General features: G+C 43.3%; 1 protein-coding gene across 2 annotated transcripts in view; it reads right to left on the bottom strand.

Annotated features, from left to right (window-relative positions):
• The window catches only part of VPS13D (vacuolar protein sorting 13 homolog D), a 2738381-nt gene that overhangs the window by 1881735 nt on the left and 833575 nt on the right, over positions 1-23071 (bottom strand). For both annotated transcript variants that reach the window (XM_085608633.1, XM_085608634.1), the window contains exons 28-29: positions 20999-21170; positions 405-520 (exon numbers count right to left, since the gene is read on the bottom strand). In XM_085608633.1, coding sequence (XP_085464759.1) covers positions 405-520; positions 20999-21170 — 288 coding nt within the window. The remainder of the gene's footprint in view (positions 1-404; positions 521-20998; positions 21171-23071) is intronic.

The following is a 23071-nucleotide window of genomic DNA, read 5'->3' as shown; positions in this document are numbered from 1 at the left end:
TGCTCCTCAACCCCCTCTACAGCCTCCACCTACTCCACTTGCTGCCACGTGCTGCAGGAGAACAAGGCAGCTTTTTTTTCATTGTGCAGCTTTAGTGGTGGGCAGAGTTACAGAAGGCTCAGGGAACTCTTGTCTACGAAATACACACCTTTAATGCCCCAAATGCTGTGACCTGAACATCTGAAGAAAAGCTGCTAATGGAGTAGCTCACATTTTGCTGCAAGTTTCACAGGCTAGGATATTATTAAAACAACAGCGCAAATACATAAAAACGAAGCATTTTTTTTTTATCAATGTTATTAGAAGATTTTCTGTTACTTTGATATTTGTGTAAAACTTATTTAATTGTAAGATTTTTTTTTTTTTACTGTATACAGATAATCCTCAAATACAATAGTTCTTACCTGGCTAAGGATTTGTTTTTTTTACCATTTCCTTCTTTGTTTTTTAATTCTAAACTCACATTCACCATGTCCACCAGGAAAGACATGGAAGTGTATACGTCTCCAGTCAGTACTGTCTGTAATTACATTAAAAGAAGAAATACGGCTGTCAGACTAAATTGTAACTCATTTAGTTACCACATAAATTCATCATTCAAATTCTAAGCCCAAATCCCACCTTCTTAACTTCGTAGAGACACACAATGTCACCGAAAATGGAGCAAAGTAGACAAAGTTTGTTATATTTTTAAGATAGACTGTTTACATTCACTTTTGGTAGTGTGCAGGAATGAAAGGTGAAAGCCTCAACTTCAACTGAGACCTAAATCTACTTAATGTTACTAAAGCACAGTTTTGGAACACTGCTATATGATTTGACATTAATAATCAAACTGAATATAATCATGAATATTTGTGCCTTAAGTGATAAAAGGCAATAAACTACATGTAATACATGTAATACAGAATAGTCGCACTGGATGCAATTTTACCATAATATTTTGAAGTCCCTCTAAAAGAAATAAGTTACTTACCTGTAACTGTAATTCTCCATAATTGGAATCTTTCATAGATTCACATGCTTGAATCACTCCTCACCGTCGAGATGGGCGGCCCCGGTATTATTAAAAGTAATGTCGTATTAGACTTAGAACAGAATGCCCTAGGCCTTTAACATATCCTAATCATTTTATAAAAAAGGACTAAAAACGTAGAACCAGCCAATCAGTTGACACCACCCTGTAGAACCTTCCTGAGAGACGCTCCAGGCACAAGTGTGTACAAAATAGAAAAAAAACTAAGATATCTAAGTGAGCCTTCTGCAGGGGAGGTGGGTGGGTCACACGTGAATCTATGAAAGATTCCAATACTGGAGAGCTACAGTTACAGGTAAGTAACTTATTCCTTACTCCAGTATTGGAACTTTTATAGATTCACATGCTTGAATCAGAGTAGTGAGCAGTATATAACACATTTTCGTACCATATATAAACAGTGAGTAACACGAAATACTATTTCCGGCACATATAAAGAAAAATACAGGTGCAACATCACTACCTAACAAAGGTGTGTGTGTGTGTGTGTGTGTGTGTGTGTGTGTGTGTGTGTGTGTGTGTATATATACATATATATATATATATATATATACATACATATATATATATATATATATATATATATATATATATATATATATATATATATATATATATATATATATATATATATATATATATATATATATATATATATATATCCTACTGGCGGTTGCCAGTAGGTAGTTATAGTTAGGACCCCTTTTCCATAGGAAATCCGCAACATTCTATTTTGAATAACTTTGGCGCCAGTCGACGAATCCTCGCGAATTTCTCAAAATAGGTGGGGCGCTACGCTCCGCTCCTACCCTGAAAGTCTCGGGGGGATTCGTCACGCGGGGGCTGAGATAAAAGGGGGGTCCCAAAACGCGTTTTTCCCATGCATTTTTCCATAGGACCTTTAGACAGGGCTACAGCCCGAACGGCTGAACAGAATTACTAGAAATTTGGCAGAGAGGTAGTCCTCAGGTCAAGGAAGTGCCTTTTGTAGGTTTGGTGTAAATCTGTTCAGTAGATTCTGGGAAAATAGCCTTTAAATCAATATATATATATCTGAGCCAGCTTACGGTACGCTTACCGCAAGCTTACCGTACGCGTACGGTGGCGTGCGCGAGCGCGATTCTGATTGGCTCTTAGATCTTAGTAAACATTCGAAACAGCCGAAACCAGGAAGCGGCGGCCGCCATTTTCTCTCTCGCACTGAGAGCTAGGTTGTTAAATAAAACCAATAAACATATAAAGGGGCTGTTTAGACAGCTCCCACACACATAGCCATGTTGAGGGAGTCCCCAAAGACCCCCCAAGGCCAAAAATGCAATTTTTATTTTTTCGCTAATTTCGCCGATTACGCTTACCGTACGCGTATGGTAAAAAATGTAAAAAAAAAAAACACTATCCACACTCTCCCCACCCCCTGTGCTTTTGGTTGCCGCAGGCCACCAAATGTGCAGGGCTTATTGGAGCTGTGAAAAACCACAATATTTTAAACAAAAATAATAAAAGAAAAAATTAACAACACTCTCTCCACCCCGTGTGCAAATGGTGCCCGAAGGGCACCATTTGTGCATGGCTTATAAAAATTACGAAAAATTAAAATATTACCTTTCAAAACGAAGTGCATCATATGTCCTCCATGTGCGCACGGTGCGCGAAGCGCATCGTGCGTACATGGCCCATCTAGCGTAACGTGGGCACGCGGTGCGCTACGCGCACCGCGTGCCCACCGTGCGTGCACGGCACGAACTGCGTTAAGTGGGCGCGCACGCCACGAATGGCGTAAAGTAACTTAGCATTTAAAAAACCGTACAAATTCACTGAAAAAACCATAGGTTTCACACACGTTATAGTTAGGAATTAGCATTTAAAAAACCTTGCAAATTCACTGAAAAAACCATAGGTTTCACACATGTTATAGTTAGCGGAAATTTTACTGATAAAAAACCAGTGAAATTCCCCCGTTATAGTTAGTGTAGGCAACTATAACTCACGCGACCGCAATCTTCTGCTGATGACATATGTGTCTTTACGAAAAAAAAAAATTTGAAATATATGTATAGCTAAAAATGTATGGAAGAAGACATGGGCAAATAAGTGTCTAAATACAGTATTAGCATCAGCAGAGGATTGCGGTCGCGTGAATTATAGTTGCCTACACTAACTATAACGGGGGAATTTCACTGGTTTTTTATCAGTAAAATTTCCGCTAACTATAACATGTGTGAAACCTATGGTTTTTTCAGTGAATATATATATATATATATAGATATATATATATATAGATATATATATATATAGATAGATATACAAACAAAAAAATCTGTACATACAAATATAAATACGTACATATCATTTAATGTATGAATACGTAAAAAAGAAATGACTGAAAATGTGTGATAGAAGATGGTGGGAAGGAAAGAGAAAAAGGAGGCTCACCTTATTGAAAGAGATGTCTGAGAACCGCTTGCCCCACTGCCACATCTCGTCTAACCTCAGAGTCCAGGCAGTAGTGTTTGGTGAATGTATGCAGCGTTCTCCAAGTTACTGCTCTGCAGATTTCTGAAAGGGACACACCTGCAAACAGCGCAGTAGACGTGGATATGGCTATAGTGGAGTGAGCACAGACCTTTTGACGTCAAAGGCTGGCCAGCTGGTTGATGACAGAAAACAATGACACTCAATATCCATCTTGAAATGCTGTGTTTAGTGAGAGGGAAACCTTTTCTAGGTGCACTGTACGCTATAAAAAGCTTATTTGACTTGCGAAAGGGTTTTGTTCTATTCAGATAAAACTTTAGGCAGCGGGTGACATCCAGAGAGTGCACAGCACACTTCGCTGAAGTTTGTGGAGTTGGAAAAAATTATTTTAAAACGATTGGTTCATCAAGATGAAAGTTTAACAGAACCTTAGGAATTAACTTAGGGTTTATCCGTAGAATAACTCCGTCATGTTTGAATTGTAGGAAATGTTCCTGGGTAGTAAACGCCTGCCGTTCACTAACCCTTCTCGCTAAAGTAAGAGCCAGGAGGAGAGCGACTATCCAGGACTGGAAATTTATATCAGTTCTGTGAATAGGTGTAAACAGGTGGTTCATTAATTTGGTCAGCACCGTATTCAGCTGCCATGTAGTAAGAGGGACCCGAACTGGAGGAAACATTTTGAGAAACTGTTTGCCAAGCCTGCTGGACCATAAAGATGGAACATTTTCTGATCTCCCGAAACTGGAAATGGCAGTTAAATGCACTTTAATTGATGCGTGAGCCAAGCCGGAGCAAGCCAAATGTAGAAGATAAGGTCAAAGTTCCTATGGAGATTAATGGAGAGGATGGACTTTAGATGATGCACACCAAATGCAGAATCTCTTTCATTTGAGCGAATAAGTCTTGTTAGTGCTATCTGTTCGTGCTCTAGCAAGCACATGTCTACATTCCTGTGGGATCCTAAAATGTTGAAATTCTTGGGACTCAGGACCAGGCTGATAATTTCAGAGAACTGGGATTTGGATGACATACTTGTCCCGGGTTCATCGTCAATATGGATGGAAATGGTTTGAGATGGATCAGAGGCTGTACAGAGAGTAGGTGAAGTTCTGTGTACCAATGCTGGTGAGGCCAAGCTGGGGCTATTAGTATGATCTTGCAGGGTTCTGTCTTTAACGTTTTTAGTACTCTGGAATGGGAGGAAAAGCGAGAAAAAAAAAAAAAGGCCGGACCAAACTATTGAAAAGGCATTCCCCCATGAACCCTGATGGTGACGCCAACTTGCGAAGTACCACCAAATTTAGCCCAAAAGGTAGTACGCGGATCTGAAAGTGCCTGCCGGCCACTGTGAATCTGAGAAACTTCTTGTGTTTTCGGCATATGGGTATATGTAAATATGCATCATGGAGATCCAGAGACGAAATATAATCATTTCCATTGAGGAGGTGTAACACATCTTGAATAGAGATCATGCGGAACGATTGTTTTTTGAGGAATTTGTTTATGCTCCTTAAATCCAAAATCGGTCTCCACCTCCTTGACTTCTTGCAAATCAAGAAGAAACAGGAGTAGAAACCTCTTCCTCTTTGATTGAGGGGAACTCGTTCTATTGCTCCTTTCCGCAACATGGTGGTAACCTCCATCTTTAAAAGATGTACGTGTTATTGAAAAGGAGGCAGAGGGGGGGTTGGTGGAGGAATCTTTATACATTCTAGAGAGTGGCCAAATTGAATTAGGTGTAGAACCCATTCATCCAATGTTATTTTCTTCCACTGTTGGAAACAAAGGGATATTTTGCTGCCCACCGAGGGTGGAATGGGCAGAGCAGAGGACAAGAGATGGGAGAAGTCATTGGCGGCGATTGGTGTCCTTGCCTTGGCGTCCTGATTTTCCTCTGAAAGAGGACTTGTAAGCCTGCCGCAGGTGGTTGCCAGTGAGAAAATTGAGGCCTGTATTGCTGAGCGGAGGAAGAATAGGCTGGGTAGCGAAACTGTTGGTAGCCTCCTCTATAGGATTGGTGACCCTTTCCTCGGGTGCCCAGAAAAGGCATTTTCTTGTACTGCAAAGTACCTAAAGAATTAGCTATATCTGTGTCTTTTTTAATCCATTGCAAAGCTTCATCAATGTAGCTGCCAGATAACTCTTCCTTGTTCTAGAGTAAATCTAAAATTTTTGTTTGTACCTCAGGCCTGAATGAGGTGGCTTTCAGCCAACCTCGACGCCTCAAGACAGCCGCTCCAGCTAGTTACCGGAAACCAGTGGGCGCAACATCCATAGCGCAGTCTATTATTTCTGAGGTGAACCACTCGCCTTCTAGAAGGATTTTCTTCACTTCCTCCTTGTCCTCTTGTAAAAGTCTATCCAAGAAGGGTGCCACACCCGTCTGCATTTCCCTATTATAACGACCAAATAAAGCCAGAGAATTCAAAGCTCGTACTGTTAAGGCTGACATTGTCGAAAAACCCTTTCCAATGTCAAGTCTTCTACCCTCCTTGTCGTGTGGCGCAGTCAGGGGGGGGGGCGATGGATTCTTAGATCGTCGCTGCGTTGCCTGTGAGATCACCGAATCTGGTTTTGGATGACCTATCAGGTAAGATGGAGCGTTATCAGGAGCTTTGTACTTTTTGACAAGCCTTGACAACACAGGTGCAACAATTGCTGGATTCTGCATGATTCTTAGGCCCTCTTTCCAAATATAGTCTATTATCCGCACAGACCATACCAATTTCCTGTAAGGTTCTTCGGAGTCATACAGGAAACAGTCTTGTTGATCCACGGGCATTGGTAGTTCAAAGCGCCTGCCCGCTCTCTCCAGAAGATTATGGAAACCTCCTATACCTTCCGGAGGTGAATTTGTTTGAGGAGGAGATGGAGGTGCCGGTGGGGGAATAATATAAGAGTCCCACTCATCCTGATGAATTTCACCTTCTTCTCTCTCTAGTTCCTCTTCAGAGGACGACTAAATTTTTGCACCGGAGCAACATGAGGAGAAGGACGAACACTTGGAGATCCCTGTTGGGGAAAAGGGGAATAAACGTGTACTTCCGGAGGAGGAGCCTGTTGGAGAGGAGACTCTGGAGGAAATCTCTTATTATAATCTGCTAACATGAATTGCAGATCTGTCACTAGATTCGAAGGAAGGCACATCACATCTTGTTGCTGACGTTGCTGATGTGAATAGTAGTATTGATGGTCATAATAATCATCCTCATCAGAATCTTCCTGATACTTCACAGTAAGTTCTGATGGGCTTAGTGCTGCCCCAAAAAGGCTATAGTCCTCAGATCCCTCTTCCTCATCATCTTCATCCAAAAGCTGAGATGGTAAGAGAGATTGCACCTGACTAAGCGAAGTTAGAGCTCGTGTCAATGGTTTTCGTGTCATCTTGTGTATTTCTTTCCTCGTCGACGAGGGCTGCTTCACAGCCAAATCTCGATTCATTGACGGAATCACCATCGTTGATGATGCATCATCGGTGATAAGAATTTTCGTAGAAGCGGACAAAATGGCTACCGTCGTGGATACAATACAAGTTACCTCTGCTATCGACAGGTCATCGACGATGGAGAAGACAAAGTCATCGTCAACGACGAGAGGTGCACCGTCGACGGATGGACCATCGTCGAGAAATGGCTCTTCGATCACGACAATTTTTAAGAGACAATCTGCATCGTCAATGATATTGGAGCCTGACCTGTCGACGATGACGTCGTCGATGAGGACATCGACGCTGACGAAATAGTGACGGTAGTGACTGTAGGCTTTTCTCGTTGACAGGGATGTCGTCGACGAGCTGTCCGTCGGCGGAGCTGAGGTAGGCTTCTTAAAAGTATGTTTTAGCTTCAGAGGAGGAGTAGAAGGTTCTGAAGCTGGCTTTTTAGAAGACAATAACTTATTTTCCTGGTGGGAAGTTTTGCTAACAGATCAGGCATGTTTCTGAGTAGTTTCAGATGATTTTTAGATGATTTCTTGGGTGGCTGCGAAGATGTACCTTCAGGGTCTTCTAAGGGTCTTTTTAGAGGTGTTTTGGAGTAGGATTTGGAAGAAGCATCACTCTGCTAATCAGAGACCACAGTTTCCCTGTTTTAAGCCTTTTGAAGCCAAAAGGGAAGCCTTCCTTCCCGATCTTTCAAGGTTTTTGTAGAAAATGTCCGACATACCTTACAATCCTTAGGTTTATGTTCAGGATAAAGGCAGTGAAGGAAGTCCTGTGTGGATCATCGATATGTAGCCTTTTCTTCCTTCCAGTGCCACAGGATTTAAAGAGACCTTTTTAGGTGTATCTGACATGATGAACATCAGTTTACTCCACCTCAACACAGATATACCGGATTCGTGGTATATCTGACTGAATAAAACACTTTTATCAAGTAGAAAAGAGAAAAACGTGGCAGAGCTCAGTGGAGACTCCCTTAGCACGATGTGCAGTAGAAAATCTGAGGGACTGGAGCTTATCTCAGGAAGGTTCAACAGGGTGGTGTCAACTGATAGGCTGGTCCTAAGTTTTAGTCCTTTTTTATAAAAGGATGAGGGTATGTTACAAAAGTTAAAGGCCTAGAGCCTTATGTTCTATGTCTAATATGACATTTTAATAATACCGGGGGCTCTCATCCCAGCAATGGGGAATGATTCAAGCATGTGAATCTATGGAAGTTGCAATACTGGAGTAATAATGCATTTCTTATTCAAAGACTGCGGGCATTTTACATTGCATACAGCTTTCGTGGGAAAGAAAATGAACAAATTCAGCTCAATGTACAGAATGACTGCTTATGAAGAAGAGAGAATGATAAAGTTCAGTGAGTTTGGAAATCAAACCTCACAAATACAGGGACTCAACGGGGGATAATCCATTAAACATCCATGGAACAAAGAAATGCCACTAAAAAAGCAGAATGGTCGCATGCAGACCCCAGAACAGGAATCCTATCATCAGATGATTACAGTCACAAGTCAATTTCAAAGGTATTCGAATCATAACATTAGAATGCATCAGTCAATAATTTTAAGAGAATGGCATCAGGGCCGTGAATTTCTTGATGGGACTCTGTTTCTTTGACAAACCATAAACCAAACAGGCAATGCACCCACAGTCTACTTTCACAATACACATTAAAAAACCTACATGATGTTGTCATATGTGCAATGACTGAAAAACACTACTTTATCTGAAAAGAGGAAAACATTTTGAGATAAAATTCCATTTTGGGTGGTGCATATTTACTAATTTTAACGTGAAGTTATCAAATAAAACAGGGAAATAAGTTCCAGATTTAAATCAAATAGTGGCCAACTCTTACAGCAAACACACTGCCACAGGGAACACTGCTTCACTTTAAAGACCACATTATCATTGGTTGTTATGCATAGACGGAATACAACTTTCTGGATAATGACTATAATGATGGACAGCAGACACCAGGCTCGTTCAGGAACAAACAAGATGAAGGATAGAAAAAGTATGAATAGTTTTCTCAAAATATCACAAATTGAAATTTAGCAAACCCAAACAGACTACAAAGCAGAAGCCAGATTGCATACTAACTACAGACAGAAAGGCGACACAAGAATAAGGAGTTATGTTTTAGTCCATTCAAGTTTTACTTAGCTTAGCTACTGCAGAATATCTCCCAGGATATGAACAGAAATGTAGCCCTTGTCCAAGTACCATGTTGGAATTACCTTAAAAAAATCTATAGCTATGGTCTCTTTGTCCAATTACCGGAGAGTCCCTTGTCCCCTCTTCCACAAAAGTCAGGGATGTCCTGAGCTGCACCAGAATTGAGCTTGCACAGCAAGAGAACGTTTTGTTTAGCAGATGCAAGGGCACTCCAAGCACCATCCTCCTATGTGCTTGAAAGCATTTACTCCGCAGTCCTTTCCTCTGATCCATACCAAAAAATAGGGGTTGTGTTCAGCTAAGGACTACTGATGTGTCCCTGTACTTGCACTTACTCTCTTTTCCCATTCGTTTCCCGCATTCTTCCAGGCTCATGGCAAGATGCAAAGCAGGATTGTGCAAGGTAAAGGCAACCATAGTAACAACTATTGTCTAGTCAATCAAGTTCCTTCAAAGAGCATGACAAAACGGAGCATCAACTCACAAGCTGATGTTCATGATACCCCAGTGATGTAACAATAATTCAGGGGGCCCCCCTGCAAGGTACGAGGTGGGGCCTCCTCCAGACTCTATCAGGAGCTCCCCGGCCGAAGTGCAGTGCTGAGGGCACTGCGGGAGATGCGGGGGCCTGTGTTACGCCCGTGTGATACCCGTGGCTACTTAGCAGAGAGCCTTCAAGAGGATGCGTCATTGTAAAGCAACAAATGATGCCTTGGCTCTCACCACACGGGCACATGGCCCTCTTGAGCAAGGGCACAAGTAACTATGCTGCATTCTGCACGTAGGATACCGCAATATGAGAAATCACAGCCTTGGAAGCCTGCATCCCAGGAACAGGCAATTATATGCTACAAACCTAGGGAGCCCATACCACCATTACTCCTACCTGTCCCACCTCAGCCACAGACAAGAGAATCACTGGATGGAAATTAAGAGGGAAGTGCCCACTGATTGGCAATATAGGACCTAGAATACAAGGGTGATGTCAATCGCATACTTATTAGACAGTCCTCAAGAGAATCCCCACACACCTTGAAAACTGACAGGGTGTTTAAGGACCTCTTCCAAAGAATTCTCCTGCAAGCTCTCCCTCTATTGTCCTTTCACTGCATATTACTATATCAGTAGGGCACATATGCATCACTTGAAGAACCATAATATGTTGCGAGGGCACATAAAGGGTTTTGGAAAACCATAAAAAGCATCCCAGGAACAGGACTTCAATAGTTGGTTCATCTAAGATGCGAGAGGGGCCTGGAAAAATTGGATTCCACTCTCAATTTGGAATCTAGAGTAGCACTTGGTGAAGAAATGCAGAGGGGCCTAAGTAGCAGCCAGACAAATGTACTGAATTGTATGCCCTCTAAGAAGAGCTGAAGTTGCATCCTATCCTGTACCCCAGTGAGATTTAAACCTCTCAACAGGCTGCTTTCCTGCTTGTTCATAAGATGGTTTGATACATAAATAGAACAGAACAGAAAGTTGCATCTTACTAACTTTAAAAAGTTCACGACTTCCATACCTCACAAAGAGGTCGTTTTCCTTTTTCCTCTTGATCTATGTTTGTAGTGACTAAAACTCCTTCTGGCGAGCAGTTAGAATAACATTTATCCCATCTAAGCCAGGTAAAGACGAGGAAAGAACGCTGGCAAATATATTGTTTGTGACAGATACAATCAATCAATTCTTTATTCGATTTTTTTTAAATAGTAAAAGTTCACATTAAAATATAACATATTTGGGCGTGGCCACGCAAGATAGCCGACAGGACGCGCTTCTGAGAGGCTTCTGGCCAATCCCGCATTATCCTGCATAAACCTGTCAAGTTAGATGCTGAAAGCCGTCCCTGGGGGGCATCCACCCCAGCCCTGACATCGTGCCCCAAGATTTGTGCAGGTGGGTTGCAGAGGGGAGCTGTGAGCGGAGATAAGTGATGGCTCTCAGCAAACCCTAAGGTAGGAGCTCTGAGGCCTGCTGGGGCACGTTTGTCTGGACTCCCCCCACCCCGTCCCCCCCTTACGTAACAGATTCTCTCTGTTGCAGCCGGGGGAGCCGCTTTGCAAGCTGAAAGGGGCAGCTAGCACACCAGCGGTGGCAGAGAGTGGAGGGCACCTGAGCAAGTACACTACAAGAGTGTAGGTCGCTTGGGGGAGGGCACTGGGCCTGCGGCGGTAAGCGGCCTGGAGTAGCTGGTACAGGGAAGCGCACGGCTGGCGTCTCTCTTGGCTGCGCCAGGCAGTGCGTGAGGGGAAAGGCGGTGTTGGTAGGCACCCCTCCGCGACGCGGTCGTCCCGCTGCTGATCCTGTTGGGGTGTTTCTTGCCCCATTTGTGAACTTGGGCGTGGTCACCTGGTTCCGGTGACATGGGAGACCCCACAGAGAGTTGAAGCAGGGGCAGCCCTTTGTGGCGTGGTGGACGGCTACGCCTGAGTTGCCTGCACATGTGGAGGGACCTGCAGGCTGTAAGGACAGCAAGTGGCATCTGCAGACTCTGGCTCCAGGTGGCGGCATGTGAGCGGAACTAGAGGCCTGTATGTGGCTGAGTCCAGTGGCGGTCCACAGTGATCCTGAATCGGAGTCTGGGCCCAGACTGCAGCTCCGCGGCCCTCCTGTTTTCAGCAAGGAGGGTAAACTAGGAGCCTTAGGAGCATCAAAGGCCCCAACACTACTATGTGAAAGGGAGCCCATAGGTGGAGAGTTGTGCTGCGTTGTTCCCCCTCTGTGTAGAGAGGCCTGCCCTGGAACTGCTTATTGGGTATTAAGGCTTGGGTGAGTGTCCGCTCTTTAGTCATTGGGGCACTCATGGGACGGAACACACAGGCGGGAGTCCCTGAGGGCAACACTATGGATCAATTCACAACCCCGGCCTCCACTTTGCAGTGCTCCACACAGGTGATGCCTGGCAGGGGTAGTGAAGTTGCTGAACAGTCGGTGGGGAGCCCATAAGAGCTGAACTGTTGGAAGCTATTCAGGGCTCTCGCCTAGCCCTGGAATCTAAGATTGAGACTGTTGCCCTAGAGGTCAATCTTCTGTACACTGATCTACGTAAAGTCTCTGACAAGGTACGACTGGCAGAGGGCTCCATCGAAGAATTACAGACGGAGGTGGCCTCCTTGAGGAAACAAGTAGCTGCCGTCACTTCCCGGTCCGGTGTCCTAGAAGCGAGGGTGGAAGATGCGGAGGTCCGCTCCCGTTGCAATAATTTGCGTCTCTTGGGAATCCTAGAGTGGGTGGAGGGAGCACACCCTAAACGTTTTATCGAGACTTGAATCAGGAATACGTTGAAGCCCAATGGATTTTCTTCCATGTTCATTATTAAAAGGGTGCATCATGCACTGGCGGCTCAGGCGCAGCCTGAGGTCCCCGGTGAGCTACATTTGCTTGCATTTTGAACTACAAAGATCGAGACAGTATTCTTAGGGTGGCCAGAGACACTGATACTGCTTAATATGAGAATCATAACATCTCCATTTATCCGGACTACACAAACAAGGTACAGGTATTCCTGGAAGTTAAAGTCAAACTGCACTCCATGGGACTCCACTACATGTTACTATATCCAGCTCGCTTAAGGGTCCTGTCCAGGGGCAAATCACATTTTTTCGAGTCACCTGATGATGTTTGGTGCTGACTGGAGGTGTGGGGCAAAGTGCCCAGAAAACGTACTGGTTCCTGGAGAACTGGCTTGTGGAAAGGGGGAGGGGAAACGCCGCCAAGGGACTCCAGCTGGAGGTAAGATGTGGGGCCGGCAGCTGGCCATCATCAAGGCCCAGAGAAGACAGATCATGCTAGGGTGCCGATACAGGAAGATGGCACCATGGCTCTGGCCCTCACTGGAAAGCAATCCGAGGAGGGAGAAGATGCGAAGCAACGGGAGGAAGACATGCTGGGAACAGCTCCTGAAGAACTGAACTGAGAATCATACATACAGATTGTCTAACTAACAGTTTGTTCTTTTACAGGGAGTCTCTTTTCCGTTATGTTGCAATATGTAGTCAATGAAGTATAAGGGGGAGGGAGTGGATTGCCAACAAACATTGATGTGTGGTTATAGTTATTAAGGGTGTGTAGCCTGTTCTAGCATCCTGCAAGGGCTGGGTTTTGCTCAGTAGCCTCCCCACATCTATGGTTGGTAATAGCTTGGGGGGGGAGGGGGGTTTAAGGCTTAGGCTGTAGATCCTGAGCAAAAACACGTTTGATTTGCAGTGGAAAGGAGTGTTGTTACACTGTATATCTGGGGAGGGAGGCTGGGGGGGAGGAGTTTACTGCATCCTTCAGTTTAGGGTTCACAGTTTTCTGTTGTTATGATTAATGTTTTTTAACAGTGAGAAGTGTTATTGGCTTTCCAGCCCTTGTGATGATTACCCTTGGTGGCGAAAGATGGGGGGAGATGAGAGGGAACACCAACAGTGAGTATGGCTGACCGAATTAACATTGTCATGCAGAATGTCCAGGGGCTCTGAGATTACGCCAAGCGTTATAGGGTCCATTCTTTTTTTCAGATGCCATAAGATTCAGATTGCTGGTCTACAACAGACGCACCTTGAGACTACTGAGGTACAAAAATTGCAAAAACAAGTAGAGGGATCAGGTGGTCTCTGCTTCTTACTCCGGGGGTGGTCATTTGGGTGGCCCCAGGGATCCCCTTTTGGCTCATCTGTAGTGAGGCAGATGTTGAGGGAAGGTATATTCTGGTCCAAGGTTATCTAGATGGGAAAGAGATAACATTGCTCAATTCATATGACCCCAACATAGTTGACAGATTCTTTTTTGTGGGGTTAAAGGATCTGTTATCGGATAGTGTAGGATCCCCCATTATATGGGCAGGTGATTTTAATTGTGTTCTGGATGGCGGGGGAGACCGCTAACCATGGATAACGGGCGCTCTGGAAAGGGCGGTGCAGAATTTGGGGCTGATGGATGGGTGGTGCCTCTTGTACCTGGAGGGTCAGGAGTACACGTCATTCCCTGACCCATGATACTTATAGCCAACTGGACTGCTTCTTGGTGGGTGGTTTGGATCACTCTCGGATCAGCACTGTGACACATATGGTCCGGTTTCTGTCTGACCATGCCCGACCCTACTAATGCTGGACTGGCGTGGGAGGTCGGTGCCCTCTGACTTGCTAGAGGATCCCACGTGTAGGGAGGACTTGCGGGCTGTCATAGATGCTTACACTGCTAACAATTGGGGGACGATGGACACCAGGGCCATTGAGAGGGAGACTTTAAGGCTGTCGTAAGGAGGAAATGTATTAGCACTGTCTGAGGAGTGCATAGAAGATCTCTAGCGAACTTAAAGAAACAAAAGAGGACCAATTGGCAAACCTTCAAAAACAGGAGGTCCTCATGGCTGAGGAGTGCGTGGCTGAGTTGGTGGCTCATAGGGTGGTGCACTCCCTCTGGGACAATTTGGACAAAGCGAGTCTAAAGAGCTACAGACAGCTGCTGTACAGAGAGCATGACAAATCGGGTAAACTCCTGGCATGAATTCTTAAGAGAGAGGCAGAGATACCTCCCATTGTCTCTATACGGGATGCGCAGGGTCACTTACACACCCGGATAAGAGATATGCTGACGACACTACTGGACCACTTCAAGAAAGTTTATAGGGCTGGCCCGCCGGATATTGAGGGCCAAACGGAGAATTTCCTGGCTTGGGTGGAACTCCCAAAGTTACAGTGGGTGGCCATGTTAGAGTTGGAAGAGGAAATCTGTGTGGAGGTGGTGGTGCGGCCATTAAGGCCTTATGCAAATCTAAAGCCCCCGGTGGTGATGGATTCCTGGTGGAATTCGATTGGGTCTATTTACCAGTCCTTAGGGAGAAATTGTTCAAGATTTATCGGGAGGCAAGAAATAAAGGGCGATTGCAACAGACTATGAGAGAGGGGGCATTGTATTTAATGTTGAAGCCTGGAGGGGTTCCCGTGGATCCACCTGCATACAGACCCCAAACTATGCTCAACACTGATTTAAAAGTCTTGTGCAAGATACTGGCGAAACGATTGGGTGAGTTTATTCGGGATCTGATTCATGCGGACCAATGTGGTTTCATGCAAGCGTGCAGTACTATGCACAACCTTTGTAGATTGATTCACGCGCTCCATGCTGCCCTAGATGGGGAGGAGAAGATGGCTCTAAATTCACTGGTTCTCGAAAAGGCATTTGATACAGTGGAGTTGGCCTTTCTCATGGCAGTACTGAGGGGTATGAGGGTGCGTCTGAAGCTATACTGCAATGGGTCCATCTATTGGGTATGTTCCAAGAAGATGGAGACCAACCCACGGAGGATAGGTCAGAAATGAGTGATTGAAGTGTAATAGAAATATTTTCCTTGTTGTTTTGTGACAACCAGGTGGGTATTAATACGTTACTGTGTGAGATAGGATTCAATGCCTTGTTTTTATTTCTTGATGTCTTGGAATATATTCGAACATACGAATATTTCGACATGTGCATTTTATATCTCAACGGACCACCTATGTCTTTACTTCATGACTGTTAATGAATCCCTTACAGACTTGCCAACATGCACTGTATGTTTGTTGTAAACAAAAATTCAATAAAATATATTTTTTAAATACAATATATTTATAAAAATTGACAGATCCTTAAAATACTGATTATGGAAAGAAGAAAAGATAACAAAGCCATTATAATAGGACAACAGTACATGCTGGTTACACAACCTCATCCTCCAACAAAATCTTCAATGGATCTGTTATGTTACAGAGTGTGATGAGGTACCTTATGTACATAGTCAATGATAAAACAATATAATAACAAAGTGCAAAGCTAAAAAGGACTCTTTCCCCTTTAACCTAGGTTTAAGGGCCCCTTATTAATCATTGTTTTGAAGATCAGTATATAAAATCAACACACAATATTGACACACTCATTTATAAAAAATCATATTAAAATAGGTCACGAACAAAAGTGCACAATATAATGGGGCACGTCGAGCGTAGACACATCGCCAGCTGTATGAAAACATAGTCTGACAGTAGACAACTTCTGCAGAAACTCAATGGCAACCGTACACTGCCTTAAATTTGCCTACCTCAAGAGTGGTCAAACATAGGCAGACTTCATTGTAGAATAAAATTTGCAGAAGAGAATAATGTGCAATGTGCTCTGTGCAGACAGTCTGTCACAAGGAGTTTAGCAGAAAATGTACCTTGGCTCGGGTAAGCGGCGAGAAAGTGAACAGTGTTCAGACGTAGTCTTATGAGCAGAAACCTATGGTTCAAACTGATTGCCCATAAATGATATGGCTCAGGGCCAAGACAAGTGTTGATATAAACATAAGCAGCAACTGTAGATAATCTCAAAATTTCTCTCATCCTTTTGTCTGTGCATTTTGCTAAGAAATGTTTCTTCAGAGATTTATGAAAGCCGGCCCTAAGGGTGGTGGGGCTCTGGAACAGCTTGTTTAGGTCCAGCCAATTACAGGTCTTGGATATGTTAACAACCAGGGTATTTTGGAGCGTATATCACATTTTAGACAGTCGGCCACAGTTAAATAGTTTAATGTGGTCTCCGTCCTTTGTCCATATTCTCACCCATAGAGGTAGGGGCTGAAAGTTCACAAGGTCACTTATATACCCCAGTCCTATCTCCAAATGACAAATTAAGTTACTGGTGGGCTTTGGTACAGCAAGTAGCATTTTAATAAATCTGTTATCTACCTTCTCTAACTCTGGTTAGTCACAGAGACCCCAAACACCGACCCCATATATTGCACCTGAACAACACTTGGCTTTGTAGATTTCTATGAGCTATTTAACTGGTTTACTGCTTAATCTAGTCGCAAAGTCTAGGACCGCTTCTGTACTCCTGGCCAGGGCAGCTGCCCTGACCACCTTCAGAGTGTGCCAGGTAAGCCTGTCATTGAAAACCTTTCAGAGGGAAGGATATGAGGGAACCCTACTGATATTAATCCCATCTATACAGAATGTCCTACTATTCCAGTCACCCATCCAAATGCCATGACGTGTTTTGGATTCACTGACCAACAAGTCCAGACTAGACATAAAATTACAGAATCAGTCTAGTAGTTGCTGCAGTCCATTGGCGGTCGTCGCCATCAGGACAGTATCATTGGTGTAAACCAGTGTCGGAACGCTACGCTTGCCTACCATGGGGCACAATCAGTTTTGTATTTCAGTAGGTACTTCTCTAAGTCATTGACATCCAGGGAAAAGGAAAGGGGGCCAATACCCACCCCTGGTGCACACCGTTCTCCAGTCTAAAGCTTTTCAGTAGTTTCTTCGCCTGGGCCATATCTTACGCTGGTCGTAACCTCCATGTGGAGTTGCCTCAAAACAACTATAATACTGGGCTCAACCGCCCCCCAGCTCAGCCATTATTGCCCAGAGCTTCGACCTACTGTTGAATGCCGAGCTCAAATCCATGTAAATTTAGTCAATTTTGAGCTCCTTGGTCACTATGTACCTACTTATTAACAAATACATATTTAGGCATTGTTCTATAGTCTCCAAGCCTGCGCAAAACCTGAACTGGAGATCCGAAAGGACATTATTATAGTTAGCCCAGGCCTGGAGTCATTTCAGGAGGATCCAACCCATTATCTTAGCGGTCGAGCTTATTAATAAAATAGGTCTATAACACTTTGGGTCTCCCTGGGACCCCTTTTTAAAGATTGGTACTATTGTTACATTTGACCTTGCCTTAGGAGGGCCCGCATGCAGGACAGCCCTAAGGACATTAATCAAAAGAGGGGCCCACAAATGTAAATTTGCTCTAGAGAGGTCTGCTGGGATTCAGTCAGGCCCAGTGCTTTACAGGCCAGACAACTCTTAATAGCCTCTACCACATCAGATACTTCAATGTGTAGGCTACAGAGAGGATGAACTGAGGCTGCTAAGACTGGAGACGTTCCTGTCTGGCGCCTGTATGGTATATGTTCCTCTGATATGGTAGGATCCGCATATAGCTGTGAAAAGTGGCTGGTCCATATCTCTGGGGAATTACTGTAACGAGACCAGGTTCCTGACATTTATCAAGGTAGTTTCTTTTTAAAGTTTACCAGAACAGTTTACGGTCTCTAGCTTCACTGGCCTTTACTATATCATGGTAGGTTTCCTCTTTAATCGTCATTTTACGAGCATGTAAAGCAGCTTTGTACCCCCTTCTACAAGAACGCACCATTTCCAAGTCTCTTAGCTATACCTTTAGTGCCAACAGTAATATGTTGTGAGCTTTAGCAGATCAGGTATCAAAGCACCTTGCTTGTTTTCTATGGTGGGTGTTTGGCTTTGTAGTGAGCATTGCCTGTCTCATTCCAGATATTTTATCAGAGCTGGTTAATAACTCAAGTCCCCCACCCCTTACTCTCCATCAAACAGAACATGACATCACTGTAGGGATCACAAATTACATTTTGCAAAAAGGAGTCCTTGTCCACCTTCCCCCTGTTCAAAATAACCCCCTTATTGGAAGCAAAATCAATTGGTAAGGGTTGTAGCCAGGTTGGCTCATAGTCATGCTGTTTCCGCAATAATGCATCCTTGATTTTAACCGAGATCAACCTAGGGTCACTCATGGGGAGAGTCCTATACATCATAGACTCCTAACCAGGCTCGCAACTTATGCGAAAGTATTATTAAATCAATTATTCTAAAATTACCATGCCCCCCAAAACTAGGTGTGTCAACTAGTCCATTACTGGTGGAGTCAAAGGCAAAAATCTAATTATACCAAATTAAAAGCAAGTTAAGATCATTTTCCATTGAGTTATGGCAGGAATGTGTGATGGTCTCCCTGTTAGTGCCTGTCAAACCACAGGATTTTGGAGGTGCTACGCAAAGTTTAGTGTTAACGTCCCCCAACCACATAACTGCACCACAGCTACCCCGGAAATTACCCAGACTTTACTCTACATCCTCCTGTAAAAGCTTTGTAATAGCAGAGTTATTATTATCAAAAAAGTTATTATAAAAAATAACCAATAATAAGTGTCCATGATTAATCTTCATAAAAATGATCCGATAATGAGGCGAACTCAATGTTAATGTTAATGTCATTTGTAGAGCGCAACAAATACCCGGGGGTGTCCTGGCGCTTCTTGATTCTCTAAGAATTGGCAAGGTAAAAAGGTAAAAAAGTAGAAAGGAGGCGGCCTACTCTTTGGAAAAGAGCCAGGTCTTTAATGCCTTCCGAAAAGGTAGGAGCTCTGTGATAGTTCTCAGATATCGAGGCAATTCATTCCAAGCCTTCGCTGTGCCATGGATAAAACTTTTGCCCCCCCCCAACGGGCTTTCTTTATACGAGGCACCCTAGCCAGGCTGGCGTCTTTAGACCGCAGTAGTCTGCCTGGGATGTACCAGCGCAGTCTCTGCTGAAGATACTCTGGACCTATACCATGCAAGGCCTTAAAGGCTAAGCATAGTGCCTTAAATTGTATACCGCTCTTTACCCATACTAATAAGGACTAGCCAGTCTAGATTCTGTAGTTTGGCGCCCAGTCCGGCCACATTCCATGACACAACTTTTTTCCCTCCATCACCCCTAATGCCAGGCTGCTGAATTGCTGGGCTTCCCTCCACTGACAGAGACTGGACAATTGATCTCATCTGAGGGGGAGCAAGCCAAACCTCCTTCGCGCCCGAACCCAGTGGAGACTATAGGGCAGCTGAATCAAAAAAGTTAGATTGGTGTTCTAATGTTAGTGGCAAATTAGGATTTCATGGAGAAATCAAAAAGAAATCCGATAGAAATTTACTAGGCAGGCCCTTCATAAATGTAGCTGCTCCAGGCACTTGGATACATTTAGTTCATTCTTGGTGAATTAAAATACAAGCTGAAGAACAATCGCAAAATCAGCTTTCATTCAATCTAATGATCTTGTGTGACAGCATTTAGAAAGCTTGCTCTTGTTAGTGCTTAGAATTATGGGTGCTGTAGGACAAGCGTTATGAAAAAAAAAAACATAAACCAAAACAATTAACAAAAAACATTTTTTTAAATGGTGATCTGAGGTGAAAGACCTGTTTGTTTTTATCTCCACTATTATGGAAAGAGAAGATTGTAGGCATTTAATGCTGGTTGGTGATCTGAACGCCAAAGTCTCTACCCACAGTATAAGGTTATTTGCTAATGCCTCAAATGATGAAGCCCCAAACAGCCCCCCTGCTCAGTTTCTGAATAATAGTCGGACTGATAAAAGAGGCGCGATTTTACTTGAAGGCCTGAGAAACTTAGACCTATTGATTGCTAATGGGAGATTAGGAAATGATATACCAGCAAAAAGTACACATAAGGTGCCTACTTGTGGGTCTATTATCGATTGCCTAATTGTTTCAGCAGATGTTTTCAGTAAGCTTTTCAATATGGAAATTTTGGAAAATGTGCTTAGTGATCACATGGTGATCTGCTCTAAACTCGAGATATCTTGTGCTCTGAAGTGGTATTCAGTGGCATTCAAAAGACGATTAGTGTTACATCCCGTGATTTACTATTTAAATTCTCTTGAGGTGGAATAAAGAGATTTTCCCTTCCGAACTGTAGATGGGTATGGGTAACTTCTTATATCTGTGCCCAGCTGGTGATAACGGTCCATCAATGTATAAAATTGGAAATGCATATCAGTGCTGTGTTGTTACTTTTGTTTTTCAAAAAATCAATAAAATTGGTTATCAAAAAAATAATCTCTTGAGGTACACTGCTGGTACACATGTAAGCAAATATTTCATCCAAGTCTGTTTACACGATGCATTCATCATTTATAGAGGAATGTATGAAACCCAACAATGTTCAACTTAAATTGGCCAAAAGGGTTCAAATTCAAGTCAACAAGTCGTTAAGACGTTTAAATATTGGAATGTAACTAAGGGTTTTCTCACATGAATTCTGGGGTCTTGCAAGTCATACGGTCTCATGAAATCCTCATTTGCTTCTCCCAAATTGTTCTCCAGCAGTCCACGGATGAGCTTGTATTTACTTAAATCCAAAGAACAGTGCACTGATGATAGACTTCCATGAATGGACATGTCTGGTACAGCATGACTTATTTCCCTAAAAACGAAAGAAAATTAAATGAAACATTACTTGGTCTAACACTAGGAGTGTCACATTAGATTATGAATAAGAATATCAAGTTTTAGTATAATTCTGTTATTCTATGTCAAAGTGCTTTTCTTATCTTGATTTGTTAAATGATTTTTTTTTTTACAAATTGTACCCAAAACACTTACATCATTGTTACAGATGTAAATAGGAACTAATCTTCTTCAATTCTTCTTTACAAATGAGCATTCATAAGCAATGTTCCGACAAATAGGAAATAGCGGAATGTATTAACTTTCCTGCACTGCTTTCATTTCTCCTACTTCAGTTAAAAATCTGGGCATCTAAGGAGTAGCAGGAGGAGACCATCATATTTCTGGAAAATCGTGAATGATCTACTAAAGTGGGAGCACAACTATATTGTGTTAACCACTGTGTAATCCATTTTGACCATTTCATCATGTGTCATATAGCACATGTTTCTTTATGATCAATGAAAGGTAGCTGTGTTTGGTAAGAATGCTGTTGGTTGTATCGAAATCTACTTAATTCCATTCACTGATCAAGACAGTATATTTAATTTTTCTCTAGGATTAAAGAGAGCACAAGTTCATTCAGCATTTTAGTCAAGGTGCTTTATAATAATCTAATGAAAGGGAGTATCCAGATAATTAAAATACCTCCCACTTTAAACTAAAGCTCCGATGGCACAAAACAAGTGAACTCAAACATCCCTAGAAGAGATGCCTTGTCTCTTTCATCCAAGCATCTACACATTAATCCTTTCACCCGCCCATCCACCCGCTGATATCCAGTTTCCTTTTTACTTTCTGTCATCCATAAATTGTTTCATCCACCATTCAATATTTCCCCATTCCATCCATCCACTCTGCAATCCATTGGTCAATTCATCCTTTCTGCCATGCATCCATCCATCCACTCTGCCATCCATCCAATTATCCACTCTGCCATCCATCCAGCCATCCGTTCATCCATTCTGCCATCTATCCACTCTGACAAGCATCCACCCTTCCACTCTTGCATCCACTACACCATCCATCCACTCTGACAACCATCAATCCGTTCTGCCATCCATCCATCTACTCTGCCATCTATCCACCCTTCCACTCTTGCATCCACTATGCCACCTATCCATCCACTCTGCCAGTCATCAATCCATTCTCCCATCCATCCATCTATTAGGCAATCCATCCACCCTTCCACTCTTGCATCCACTATGCCATCCATACATCCACTCTGCCATCCTTTCACCCATCCATCCATCCACTCTGCCAACCAACCTTCCATCTATTCAGTCTGCATCCATCCATCCACTCTGCCATCCATTCATCTATCCATTCAGTCTACCACACATCCATCCACTCTGCCATTGATCCACCCTGCCATCCACCCATTATACATACGCACACCCAGGGCTTTAAGTGGGATGAAAAAACTGGGGGGGGGGGGGGGGGGGGATGTGTCTCTCAAAGGGGTGTGGCCATGTCATTGTTATGTCGTAAAAACATGTAATCTAGAAATCTGTGCTTAGCATAGGGTGCCGCCCGACTTGTATTTTGCTGTTTCTGTCATTGCATTCAGATATATGAGACTACAAGTATTGTATTGTAAATACATTTATATAGCGCTTACCACCCCTGACGAAGCGTCAAAGCGCTTTTTCGGTGAGTAGCACGCTCCTCCAGAACATCATACCTACAACAAATCAGTACTGTTGGCTTTGTCAATGGTTGTTAGTTGCATGAGATTCATACGCAGCAACTACCGCTTGTATATAATCATGAAAAAGCTTCTACTTAAAGCCCTGGTGACACCACGACAATGTTGCTGCTCCTGAGTTTCAAAAAGAGAAGGGAAATTCAGAGAGAAAATTACTCTCTTTAAAGGAT

The sequence above is a fragment of the Triturus cristatus genome, chromosome 1_2 (genome assembly GCF_964204655.1).
Source record: "Triturus cristatus chromosome 1_2, aTriCri1.1, whole genome shotgun sequence".
NCBI lineage: Eukaryota > Metazoa > Chordata > Amphibia > Caudata > Salamandridae > Triturus > Triturus cristatus.
Note: the sequence above shows the minus strand (reverse complement) of the source record. Positions and strands in the feature narration are given on the sequence as shown.